The 12,658-nt window shown below is 34.9% G+C and overlaps 1 protein-coding gene across 1 annotated transcript in view; it reads left to right on the forward strand.

Annotated features, from left to right (window-relative positions):
- Window positions 1-12,658, forward strand: part of CCDC73 (coiled-coil domain containing 73) — a 58,208-nt gene that overhangs the window by 32,860 nt on the left and 12,690 nt on the right. Inside the window, exons 11-14 of the mRNA XM_088058091.1 lie at window positions 4,641-4,769; window positions 5,137-5,196; window positions 7,627-7,731; window positions 11,672-11,782. Coding sequence (XP_087914217.1) covers window positions 4,641-4,769; window positions 5,137-5,196; window positions 7,627-7,731; window positions 11,672-11,782 — 405 coding nt within the window. The remainder of the gene's footprint in view (window positions 1-4,640; window positions 4,770-5,136; window positions 5,197-7,626; window positions 7,732-11,671; window positions 11,783-12,658) is intronic.

Here is a 12,658-nt window from a genome sequence, read left to right on the forward strand (position 1 = left end):
TGTATACGTGAGGAAAAGGGACCATGACCATTTTATATTTAGGTTATATTGGTGAAAAAATGGATGTTTACCTGTTTACCTATCTTTGCCTGAAAAATGGGATTTGAAGGTACAAAAGTTCTTAAAAATTCTCCTTGAATCTACTGTTGTTTCTTTGCTTAAGACCATGTAGCCTCTTATTGTTAAGGTTCTTTGGATTATGTTTCCACTAAAAGTCAGACTTAAAAATTAATTTTATCTTGAAATACAGACATCTTTAGATTTTTTTTTTATTTTTTTCATTCTTACCTTCTTTAGTGCTTTACTTAATTTTTATACTTATTACATGGAGATATTGCAGCCACAGTAAAAATCAATCAGGAATTCAATTTGGCTTTTTTTAGTTACATACTAGAATCTAACATGCCAAACCACAGTGTCAAAAAGATCAAGTTTTGAAGTGATCAAAGATTTCAGAACTCTTACTATCATAAAAGCAGACTGAAATCCACAGTAACAGTAAAGCAGAACACTGGAAAAATTCTGAAATTAATTTCTATATCATAATTAGAAATATATATATTATATATATTATATGTTACATATTACATATTGTATATAGTATATATATCTAATATATATATCTATAGATAGAAATATATATTATATATCTAATTTCTATATCACAATTAGGTCTTACAGTATTTAAAAATGTTTATTTATCTACTTTGTTCAAATCATAGGTTATATATAAAAATTATATATATTTATCTGGAATATTTGATGGATGGAAGAGAAAAATATTGGAAGGTGTCAGTGGTGAAAACTTTCCTCTGTAGGAAAGCCATGTTTGTTAGGATGCTGATATCATCATAACTGAGAGCAACTTTGTCTGTGCATTGTGAATACTCCAACCGTGCAATTCCTTTAAAAAATAGGAAATAATTTGTATGTGGCAGAAACAAGAGCATTCATCTAAAATTGTGCATATCTTTCCTGCAGTATATTGTAAATAAAAAATTGAGAGAGTTTTAGAAATATTTCAGCATCACAGTAATTTGGATTTGTTGCTTTTGGTGAGAAACCAAGAATAATTAATTACTTAGCATTTTCTGAGGGTAAGTAATGTGAGAGGTAAAACATCAGTGTTTAAGGAAGTTTTACATGGTGAAATTTGTGAGCAACACAGGTATGAGAGAGAAATTGAGATTTATGTACTCCAGCAATCAAACATGTTATTTGATCCACTCTTTTTTTCAGCTATATTCTTGATTCTTAAGGTCATGAACAGTTATGAATTTTAAATAAAATACTGTTAGATAAGCAGAAAAAGGAGGCAAATTGAAACTTAATCTGGCTTCCTCAGTCCAGCAGGAAATGCCTTTTCTGTGGTTATTTCTGAATTTCTTATTGGTTTTTAGCGTTTGACCAAGCTATTCTGAACAACCTGAGATGGGATATTTAGAAGAGTTTTGAAAAGGGATTACCAGGCTGTTTTCACTTGCTACATAGCTGAAAGAAGTCATGATATCAACACCACAATTTGGGACAACTTCTAAACTTCTAAAGCTGGTTTTATCTGCCTTGGAGGCTTGACTGACCTCTAACAATTTCGGGGTTCAAACTTCTTTCCTCTGTAGCCTCAGTGCTGGAATGGGAATGACTATCCATGGTACTAAAAATCTTAATTTGGCTGTCAGCTCTTATCACAGCCATTATTTTCACTCAGACCTGGATGATCTCACACATTTGTTCTTAATGGGAATGTGAAGTTAGTGAATGCTATTTAACATTTATGGATAAAAAGAAACTAATCTCCAATTTTAATGAAATTGCAAGTGTGTTATGAGAGTGTTAAATATGTCCAACAGTAAACTTGAGTGAAATTGAGGTCTGTTCTGCACAGGTTTACTCTTCTGGGGTTTCAGGAAAGAAATATTATTTAGGAGGTTATAATTTTCTCTTAACATTGCCTGCTTCAAGTCCAGTTCCTAAACTGTAATGTAATGGACTGTGGCAAAATCTCCTTTTAGTAACATTTGGTTTTGGATTTGAACATTTTGATATTCAGTGTGGTAGTATTCTTTTCAACCACTGTGAAAATGCTTGCATTGATATCTGGCCAAGAAAAAGATTTATGCCGTTCTACTGCTTAAAAAACAACTCTGCTGCTCTAGACCCAAAGACTACAAGAGGGTTGCAGCAATTTCAGAAGAGAGAAAACAGATATGGATGTAATTTTGAATACAGGTAAATTTTTCATAGGGTATCAGTCTTGGGAAGTGGTTACATCTTCCTCTGCTGGCTGCTTTTGCAGTCCCACACCACTTCTTTATGCTGGAACATGTATTTGTGTGGCCTCAAGGGAGATTGGAATTAATATTTTGCATTGAACAATACTAGATTTTACAAACAAAAACAAAACAAAAGAACCCAAACAAAAATCCCCCCCAAAACCACAAAAAAACCCAACCAAAAACCTGGAAGTTTTACCTTAGACCAGCTCAGAGAAGGAAAATGGGTTTAAGGAGCAGGACTGAGATTTTGGGACACTCTTGACTTACACTGGCATGAAGTGTTTTTGAAGTCATGTCCCCAAGCATTGGCTGCTAGCATCAGATCAAGGTAATGGATTTAAAGCCTTATCATTCTCCCAGCACACCCCAGAACTGATAAAGTTATATTCCACATTCAGCATATTTTATAGATTTTTGGATACTACTTGTGATTTTACTAATGAGATAAAGCTACTAGAAAAAAAAAGCAAAAGCTCTGGGGTGACATTTTAATTAATTTCTGAGTACAAGAAAATACATGTATGTATGTTTAAATTTTTTTTTTTTTTTGGTGGCCTCAAACCTTATGATTTTACTCACCATGAAAATTTTTGCCATTATTTTTGGTGGTTTTATCTGTGGGTTTTTTGGCAAGTTTGTGTTGAGTTCTGGTTGTTTATTGGTTTTGTTTTTTCCTGCCTACATCTTTGCATTAGCAGATTTGGGTTTGCTTCCAGATGGATTGTACACACCCACCTGCCATTACAAAGAAGAAAATACTGTCAACTTTTCTACCTCAAGAGCATGAGTTACTCTGTGTGATTCATGCTTTCTCCATGACAAAATAAGTTTTTTCTGCATGCTATAAAGCCTGAATTTTGGAAAACCCCTGGCATCAGCTCCCTGGCAGGCTTTTGCACCTGCTGGCGTGGCCCCCAGCCTGTGAGCTGTGCTCTCTGTCCCATTCATCTGCTGCTCTCTGCAGGCTGGCACATTGCACCTTTGCACTTTCATAAAGTTGGAGCTGCTTGCACCTTCTGCCACTTAACAGCAGGAGCTCTCCTTGCATGGTTCATTACAGAGCCTTCTTAGTACAGCTAGGATATGTCTTTATTGCAAAAGATGGGAAAAACCTCACTAGCTTATGGAATAGAGTAATTGTAAAGCTTTAAGTTCTGTAATTGATTGTGCAATTACACTTAGGACTTACTAAATCATTTTAGATTTATTTATGGCTATATGTGAGAAATAAAGCCTCTAGCAAAAGAATGATTTATTTAAAAGTACTACCTATAATTTTCTATAAATACCTAGTATTTTCCATAAAACTTTGTGAATTTCAGTTACAATGTAATCTTCCTTTCTTCTTTTGTACTGTTCTATGATTTTATCCAGAACAGTTAAACCACTGGCCTGTGATAATTCTGTCTGCGATAACCAAAATTCCAGTTTTGTGAAGAAAAGTTAAACAGACCAAACTTAGTTGTTAGATAAAACTATGAGCATTCTGAATGCTTGGTTCACCACTATGGCATCACGGAGAATTCTTGATGCTATCTGTGAGCAGCATTCATAACCTCTGCTATTTGTCTGAGTAAACGTCAGAGCGCTCAAGGAGAGAGCGATATTAAACAGACTACCTTGCACCAGGATGGGAGGGGAGGGGGAGAGCAGGGCACAATATTTATGGCTCCAGGAACTATAAGTTGTAATTTAATGAGATCAAAGCGTTTGCTGTTTATTTGCTGTGCTTGGAGCTCTGAATAAACTGGTTACAAAACAGATAAAAAAAAAAATCAAAAAAAAATCACCCACCCCCCCCCAAAAAAATGCCACAGGATATTTAAAAGAGGATAAAAACACAGGCATCATGTTGTAGAAACTTCTAATATAAAATTAATTTAGCATTCTCTTGAGATTAAGTAATTAATGTTTCAGGAAAAGCAAAGATCCTCCAAATTTATAGCCAGTTCCTGTTTTTACCAGATAATCACTGTTCTCCCTTTTTTCCCTCCTCATTCCCATGAATATTCACAGTGGTTACAATAGGAATTCCTATTGTATATATGGTAAAGCATGTTTTACCAATACCAACTCAATGTCCACTTCTCATATACCTCTTGGAAGAGAAAAGAACAAAATTATTAAATATTTCAAACAGAGTAAAATTGGAACAGTAACATTTTACCTCTGAAAATAAACTTTTAGCCACACGTGACAGGTTTGGAAGTTTAGTAACACATTTCAGTACCTCTCACTTTTGCTGTTGTTTCCATACATTATTTCAAAGTAGGGCATGACCAGGATAGTTTAAAAGATTTGTCTCTGTTTTGAATTGCAATGCCTATACTGGATGAACTATTTATATGTGTTTCCTGTGTTAAGGAACTGAAGAAAGTAACTACAGACTTGATAAGGTCCAAGGTCACCTCTCAGTGCAGGGTGGGAGAAGAAAACATCAATCTTGCAGTGAAGGAAAAACAGTTTCAAGAAATGCAACAGAAAATCAGAATGGTATTTTGGATTTTAAACAAATTAAAGTTTTGGTGAACATTTTCTGTTCTTCACTCAGCAAACCTCCTGGCAATGATCTCTGATGGATACAGATTACTGATTCCTTTCTACTGTATTGCATATACAATATAATTAAACTATTTCCACTATAATGTTTTCTAGGGAAATAAATGTGCTGTGAATGTCAGTATAATTTCATAGTAAAAAAAAATGGGCAAGAAAAAAAAATCAATTTCATTAAATAGCCTCATGATGATTCACTATATCACATTAATACAATATTGTTAAAGAAAATAGACATTAATTTTAAATGCCTTTTACTGTTCTTCATGCTCTTTTCTTTTTTATGCTCTTTCCTTGTTTTAAGGAGGCAGAAGTCAGTAAAAAAGTTCAAGAAGAAAACACTCACATTAAAGAAGAAAAGCTGGTGAGTTGTTAATACAGGGCTATTTAAAAGTCACTTAAGAAAATAAGTGCAATATTTCATACTTAGGTTTCTTATTATACTAAGCTACAAAAACTAGTTAATTTCACTTATTTACACTTCAGAAATATTTTAATGCTGGCATAAGTGGTATCTTACTGCTCAGTTTTTATAAAAAGTATTACCAGAACAAAGCCCATTGTTTGACACTTTATTCCACATCTTACATTTTGTCTTTGAATTCAGATGTGAGAAATCTGGTATTCCCATGAAACACTTGACTACTTGTGGGTTCAGTACAAATAAGCAGTGAGGCTGCCAGAACATGCTGGCTGTTCTGGTTTCTGGTTGCCAGTTTATTCTAACATTGCTGGTATTGAAACCAGGTAAATGGGAATAATGTGTCAATGATACACAAAGAAAATGATGTTCCATTCATATAGAACTTAAATTGGACTATTAAGCAACACCTTTACATCCCTGAACAGAATTAGGACTATCTTCTCTTGCTAACTCAGGTATGTTCCAGAAAAAATTCTGTGGCTATGGAGTCAAGTATCAAACACAGCAGGAAAAAAAAATTTGTTCCCCCTAATAACAGCATAATGCACTGCTTGGCAGAATATTAAGCATGAAAAGGGTGGTTGGTTTTTTTCCTTTTCTCGAACAGTTGGGGAATTTTCACTCTGCAGTTCACAAAAGGGAACGGGTCAGAAAAGTCTATCATTCTTGGTGCCAGGGAGGGACAAAATCTTGCTGGCATGCCCATAGAGCACTTATCCAGCAGCACTCTTCCAATTTATAAAAGCCTATTTACATTTTGAATTGCTTTTAAAAAATACTTGCCAATAAACACATGGCAACAAATGAGATATGTACTCAGGCCTCATGACACTCCCAGCCCTGAATGCTGGGAATATCTAATGAGAAGGATTCTGGATTGTGTCTCTCTCTTGTTCTGTTTGAATTTCTAGGGTTTGTTTGGTAGGTTTGGTATAGTCTGGGGAGGGCTCTAATATAGAGATGAGCTTCATGTTTCCTCCAAGTGCTTGGGTTATAAGATGTGGATTTCTGTGTTGTGGAACACTAATAATTCTTCTCAATTAACTGAAATGTTGGCTTCAGTGGTTCTTGGATTTAGGCTGGAAATACCATCTAAATTACAGCTGATTTGTACTAAACTGTAATAGAGAAACAGTCTGGTCTATTTGAGAGAAAACTGTCCTAGATTTAAAAGTTGTGGCCAGCTTTACTACTGACCTGTCAGATGACACTGGCCAAGCCATTCCACAGCTCTGCAGTTCAGTCTTCTGGATGTAAAATTGAACTAAAAATAAATTAAGCTTCAGTGAAAAAATGTTATTTATACATGCATGAAAAGGAATGAGAGTACACTAAAATATTGATTTTATTTTTATTAGATTGCTGTATTTGTGTGTCCAGTAGAGCTAAAACTAGAATAATTTGAAAATACTTTGCAAGGATGTCAAAGTACTTTGTTTTAATATTATGTTCTTCTCTCAATGTATTTGGAAGCAACTGAGCACATTTTAGATTCCTTTCTGCCTGAAACTCAAGGATTTTTTCTGTTCAGGTCTTCTAGTAACTGCTGTAAGTGGTCTTGAGGGGGAGATGATTGCCTTGTCTGGGTCATTCACTCAGTCTTTGAAACTTTGGAAATGTGTTTTGTAGAGTTCAATAAAAAATGGCTCAGTTTCCAGCAGACTTCAACACACCTCGTGGCAGCACTCACATCACCTTCATCAACTCAAATCAGCTCACTTTGGGTGGCTCTTCTTTTACAGCTTCCTCTTCATGAAGTAATAATACAGTGTTGAGGAAGGTACCACAAAAGTTCACACCCTGACAGTAAAATACTATATTTTATTTATATTATATTTATTATATCACCATATGATGCAAAGCTAATGGGTGGTAGTTTACATCTATTAGGATTTAATTCAGGAGACACAGAATAATTTCATGTTAGGGTGGTTCATTAGTGGAATAATTTTATTTGGATTTTCCATATTTTTCAGGCCTGTGAATACCTTGTTATTCTGTTTGTCCTGAATTGAAATCACGGTGGCATTGGATTTAATGTATTTTATCCCAATTTGCACTGAAGAATGTATAAAGATTGGGTGGATTTCATTTTAATGATAGGAAAATTCTCTGAAAAAGAATGTTATAATGACTTATAATAATGATAACTTCTCCAAGGTAAGGGGTCAGAAAAAATGGGTGTTCTGATTCTCCCTACAAATTTTCCCCAATACTGAGGTTGGAGTACTTTTTTTTTTTACAGACATGATTTTGTAAACACTGACAGACTAAAAAGAAAAACTAATATAAAAGAGATAAATTATCTAATGTTTAAACTCCAGAAACAAAATCTTACTCAATATATTCTATTCTCTTTGTATTAATAAGGAAATTCTCAGCTCTCTTCAGTGCATGCAGGAGCTGCTTCAGCGAATAACCCAAACGAATGTTAGGATGGAAAGTGAATTAAATGCACTGAAAGAAGACTATCAGGTCAGATTTTTCTCCATTAGACAAGCTGTTACTATCTGTTATGTATTTTTTAAGTCCAGGGCTGTTAAAGACATCTGTGTGCCTTTCAGAACTTTTGACCTCACTTCCATTGCTCCCTCAGCTCCTTAACTGTCAGCACGAACCTCGAAGCACAGGCTGTGCTTTCCCTCTTCTCCCCCTAAAGTAAATCATGGTTGCCATTCTTAGCAGCCATTTCTAGAGGGCAAAACCAGAACAGGGTTGCTTTCAAATACTGAAATCAAATTATTTAATGAATTTTGTTTCTTTGTAATTTTCATATAGGTACATGTTTCTGGGCAACATTTCAAATTTCAGATCTTCATTCATAGCTGGACCTTGTCCTCAGTTTTATTAAAGCAGAAGGCCTAAGAAAGAGAATTATCTTTAGCCCTTCCTTGCTGTGTTTTCTGGCATCAGATTTATGCTAGAGGTGGGAAGTAGTCATGCTGGAGAGTGTGGAGTTGCACCACTCCTTAGTTCCTCTTTGTCTTGGTTTGGAGCAAATTAAGGGAGGAAACTTTTGAAGTGGTCCCTTTAGAAGCAAATTTAAGTGGCCTCTCCTCCCATCAGTTCAGGAGACATAAATTTCCTTTGAGAAAAGTGGAAAAAACCTGTTTATTTAACAAGCAAAGCACTCACAAACATGAAAAAATGAATAATATTAAACAATGAATGTTCTCATTGTTCTGAAGAGATGGTAAATTCAGAAAGTCTTTCTCTAGTTCAGAGTCCTTTTTGTGGGTGTGTATTTTTCTCAGTCTCCCCAGGACTCAGGTCTGCTGTCCTGGCTGCAGTGTAGCTTGGAGGGCACCCAGACAATAGTCTTGCTGTTCTCAGACCAAACAATAGCTGAACAGTTCCAAAAAACTTCTGGCCTCAGCTAACTAACTAAAAAAAAACCCTAACTAAAAGCAAAGGAAAACTCTCCCCCTGTCTGTGTGGGGGATGCAGGGGAGCAAGTGCAGTTTCTGAAAACAGACTGCGCGCTTTTCTCCCCACCTTCGCTCCCAGAACCAGTCTTAAAGGTGTAGCATTTAATACCCAGTGTAAACAGAACAGAAGATTGGGGATACAAGCATCATAAATTCACTCTAGGATACTTTTGCAGCATGTAAAGGCAGCTCAGAACAGTTCAGATTCCACATTTCAATAGCAGTCAGTGCACTGAAGATTAAGGTCATATCCATTCCCATCAGAGGTGCCATGCAGAGTTCAGGTACATCCACTGACTGGACTGTTAAAAAATTATTATCTACTGTTTGCCCAAACATAACAAATATTGCACTCTTTGAAGCCAAGGTTTTGAACTAGGAGTTCAGTTAATTGCAAATTGAGCTTCCAGTGTGGATGAATACTTTTGTTTCTAAATAAATGCTTCTATGCTAATTTTAAATTATTCACTTCCCCTAAGACTTTACTCTTAACAGGTTTAAGTAGTTTGCCTTCTGCCACAATGTAAATATAGGACTTCTGTATTTTGATGAAACAAATAAGGTTGAAGGTGAGCTATGCTCTCCATCAGAAAGTGGCTAAAATCTCCCTAGGAATTAAAACATCTGCAACAATTTTCACAAAGATTAACTGAATAACCCTTTGGCTGTAGAATTGCCTAAAGTAGCATGATTTTCTGTAGCTTCTGTTATTTATATATTGGGACCAGTGAAACAGCTGGATTACTTGTTATTCATACAATCCTGGGTTTTGTTAAAGTAATAAGGTAAGGTAATTTAAATTTTTTAAGATAATTGGAATTGCTTTGTAGATTAAGATAGAGGCTGGAGATAATTCATATATAACCTTACTGATGATGACTTTCATAATACAGGAACCCTTTAGTCCTTTGTGTCAGGACTATTGAATAGCAAATGTATTTTATTTTAAAGTGCTTTTTTCTGATGGCATTTCTGAGCTATTGTTTCCCCTCTCAGATAAAGTTTATAGTATGCCTTAAAGTTCCAGCTCAAACAGTAAATGGTATCTGTGAATCTTCTCTTTGAAGCCTGCACATAAATGTCTACAAGTATGCCTTGTTTTCTTCTTGTTAAGGTATGAATGGAGGACAAGTCTCTGTTTTGCAGCCCATGAAGGCCAAAAGTTGATTTCTGGTTGCAATTATGCTAATTCTGATGAGAGTCTGCTCTGATTTGGGTCTGATTATATTAGGCATTGGAAATGTATTACTGTTTTCTATTGTTCTAAGTACAGCACAAACCACTGCTGGTCATCAAAGCTTCAGTGCAGTCCTCAAAGGTAACTTCAGGCATAAATCCTTCAGATGAAATGGGTTTTACAAGGCATGGATAACCAATAAGACCTTGGTTCAATCTTCACTACTTAAACTGATGTAAACTGACCTTCTTTCTTCTTTTTCAGTTTGATACAAATCCCATGATATTCCAAGGAATGAGACAATGTTAACTTCTTATTTTGCATTTTTTTAAAACATCAAATGGAACTTAGCAAATGGGGAGCTGAGTATGTCACTTTAAAAAAAAATAAAATATTCTTTAGCAGATGACAGAATGCTTGTGAATGCAAGGAATTCAGGTATTCCCCTGTCTGTACAACTGGATTTAACATGTGATCAGTTCCATGCATCTGCTACTTCTGATTTTTTGCCCTAAGAGCTATGCTGTGAATAACTATAATAATCCATCACCAAGGAGTTTGCATTTCAGGTGCAAATGAAAGCATCCTTGGAGTTAAGAGCAGGTTCATTGAAGAGAGGAGGTCTTACATTTTTGTTGTATACAACTGGATGAAAGATGCTACATCAGAGTGGGATTATTCAGACAATGTATTGCTAAATTGTCCCATTTTTGAAATACATAATCTGTCAAAGAAGATCCATTATATTGTTATGCACAACTTTTCCCATGTCTACAAAAGTGCAAGGTGGTTTGAATTTTCCTAGTGTTAGTACCTATAAAATATAATTTTATTAACAGTGGAGCTAAATTAACTTAGGCATTTTAAAATCAGTGCTAAGTGAATCAAAAGTGGACTCATTTTTGGTTAAAAGGTTTAGTAAAAAGGAATTGCTTTGGAGTGTTACCTCCATAATATTTTTCAAGTGGACTTTCAAAGAAGCTCAGCAGAATCATAAATATCTAGCTGGTCATTCAGCTTCATGCATTCAAGTTATGCTTACATTATCAAATATACTTTTGTCGTCTATATGAGAGGTAATGGAATGCAGTGAGTCTTATCTTCCATATTGTTTGCCATAAAAATGCGATAGGATAAAAATTCCTAGAGTACCTGATACATGTGTGAAGTTGATTTACACAAGACTCCTTTAATTTAGCACAGGAAAGCTGAAAGAGTTAACCCAAAAACTTTGCAAGTGCAGTTATGGTGGTATAAAACTTAATACTACTGTTATTTCAATGCACTCCTATTTCAGTGACCTAATAAAAATAAATTAAAGCATAATCAGATATATACTTCATGTTGCAGTAGATATGTTTTAGAATGCAAGGATTGTATAGTTTATAAGAGAGGTTAATAATTTAGGACAGAAAAACTGATTATAAAAATATTTTTTTCCTGTCAATATACAGTAGTTTTATCTTTAAGTACAGTGGCTCAGGATTATGCTACATTTCATATCTCTCATCTCTGGACTTTATATTACTTTTTCAGCACATTAAAACTTATGCAGTGAAACTGAATAATGGCAAGTGTTTTTATGCCCTTTTATAGCCATTTCTTTTTTCATAACCTCCCCCTGTTTCCTGTTAGCTAAACTATAAGCACCTTTCTGTTAATTTATGAAAATTATTGTTGAGATAGCACATTATCACTGATCTGTATGGCACTTGCAGCATGTTAGAAGCAAAGGTCCAAGCAACATAAAACACATCAAAATTCATTAATGCGGTATTGATTATTTTTTGGATAATTAATTTTATTGCAGGCCCTTGAAAGAGATAATGAGCTGCAAAGGGAGAAGGCAAAGGAAAATGAAGAAAAGTTCCTTAATCTTCAGAATGAGCACGACAAGGCACTAAGAACTTGGAAAAATTATGTAGGTTTATTAAATTATATGCTGTAGTATGAAAAGTTTTTTTGGAATAGTTGTCAAGCATTTCAGGTAATTCCTAAAAGCCAAGAAAATATTGCAGAAATAATGTAATAAAAACAACTCATTTCTTCTCCAGTAATACAGACACTTCTAGAAATGAATACTTTTTAAAGGTAGATTTAGGTAGACTTCTGTGTTCTAAAAGGTCACTGCTCTTTCTGCAGTTCTGATTTGAAAAGAATTCTTCAGTGTGGACTGAGGGTGTCTGGTATGTCCCCCTAGTGAATTCACTTCTGTGGACACCTAAACAATAGTCTGTCTTCTATATTTGACATTCTTTCTATTACTTTTAAAGAATACTTCAGTAATTATTTTATCCAAAACAATTAGGAAAACATTGTAGCCTTAAAAATTGTCTGCAATAATAAATGCGTGTTTAGTTATAGGAAAGATTAATAGCACTTCAATAAGACAAGATCTGCTTAATGTGTGAAAACCAGACTCTAAGCAGCATTTGTTTAATAGTCTGTCTTTTTTATTTCTATGTGCTTGGCACCTACTGCCAGAAAGGTTTTGATTTTGGTAGATAGATTTCCAGGGAAGCTGTGGGGAAATAATGTGAAGTTGTGCTTGTTATCCTGTTGTCTAACTCCTTTGAGTGCAGCCACTATGAGGATGACTGCAGTCATGAGACTACAAAATAGCTGAACTGTTCTCAGTTCCCTGAGATTGGATCTCCCTGATTCCTTGGAGAATTTTATACCATTTCCTCTACAGATATGGGAATTTGCCCTGCTTATTTCTCAGGAAAGTTTGCATCTATTCTCTAGAAGATAATTGTTACTCCTTTTCATATTTCTGCTATGGCTAACTAGAAGT

Source organism: Pseudopodoces humilis, chromosome 7, assembly GCF_049639895.1.
Source record: "Pseudopodoces humilis isolate 2021_Gansu_Grassland_sample_001 chromosome 7, ASM4963989v1, whole genome shotgun sequence".
Taxonomy (NCBI): domain Eukaryota; kingdom Metazoa; phylum Chordata; class Aves; order Passeriformes; family Paridae; genus Pseudopodoces; species Pseudopodoces humilis.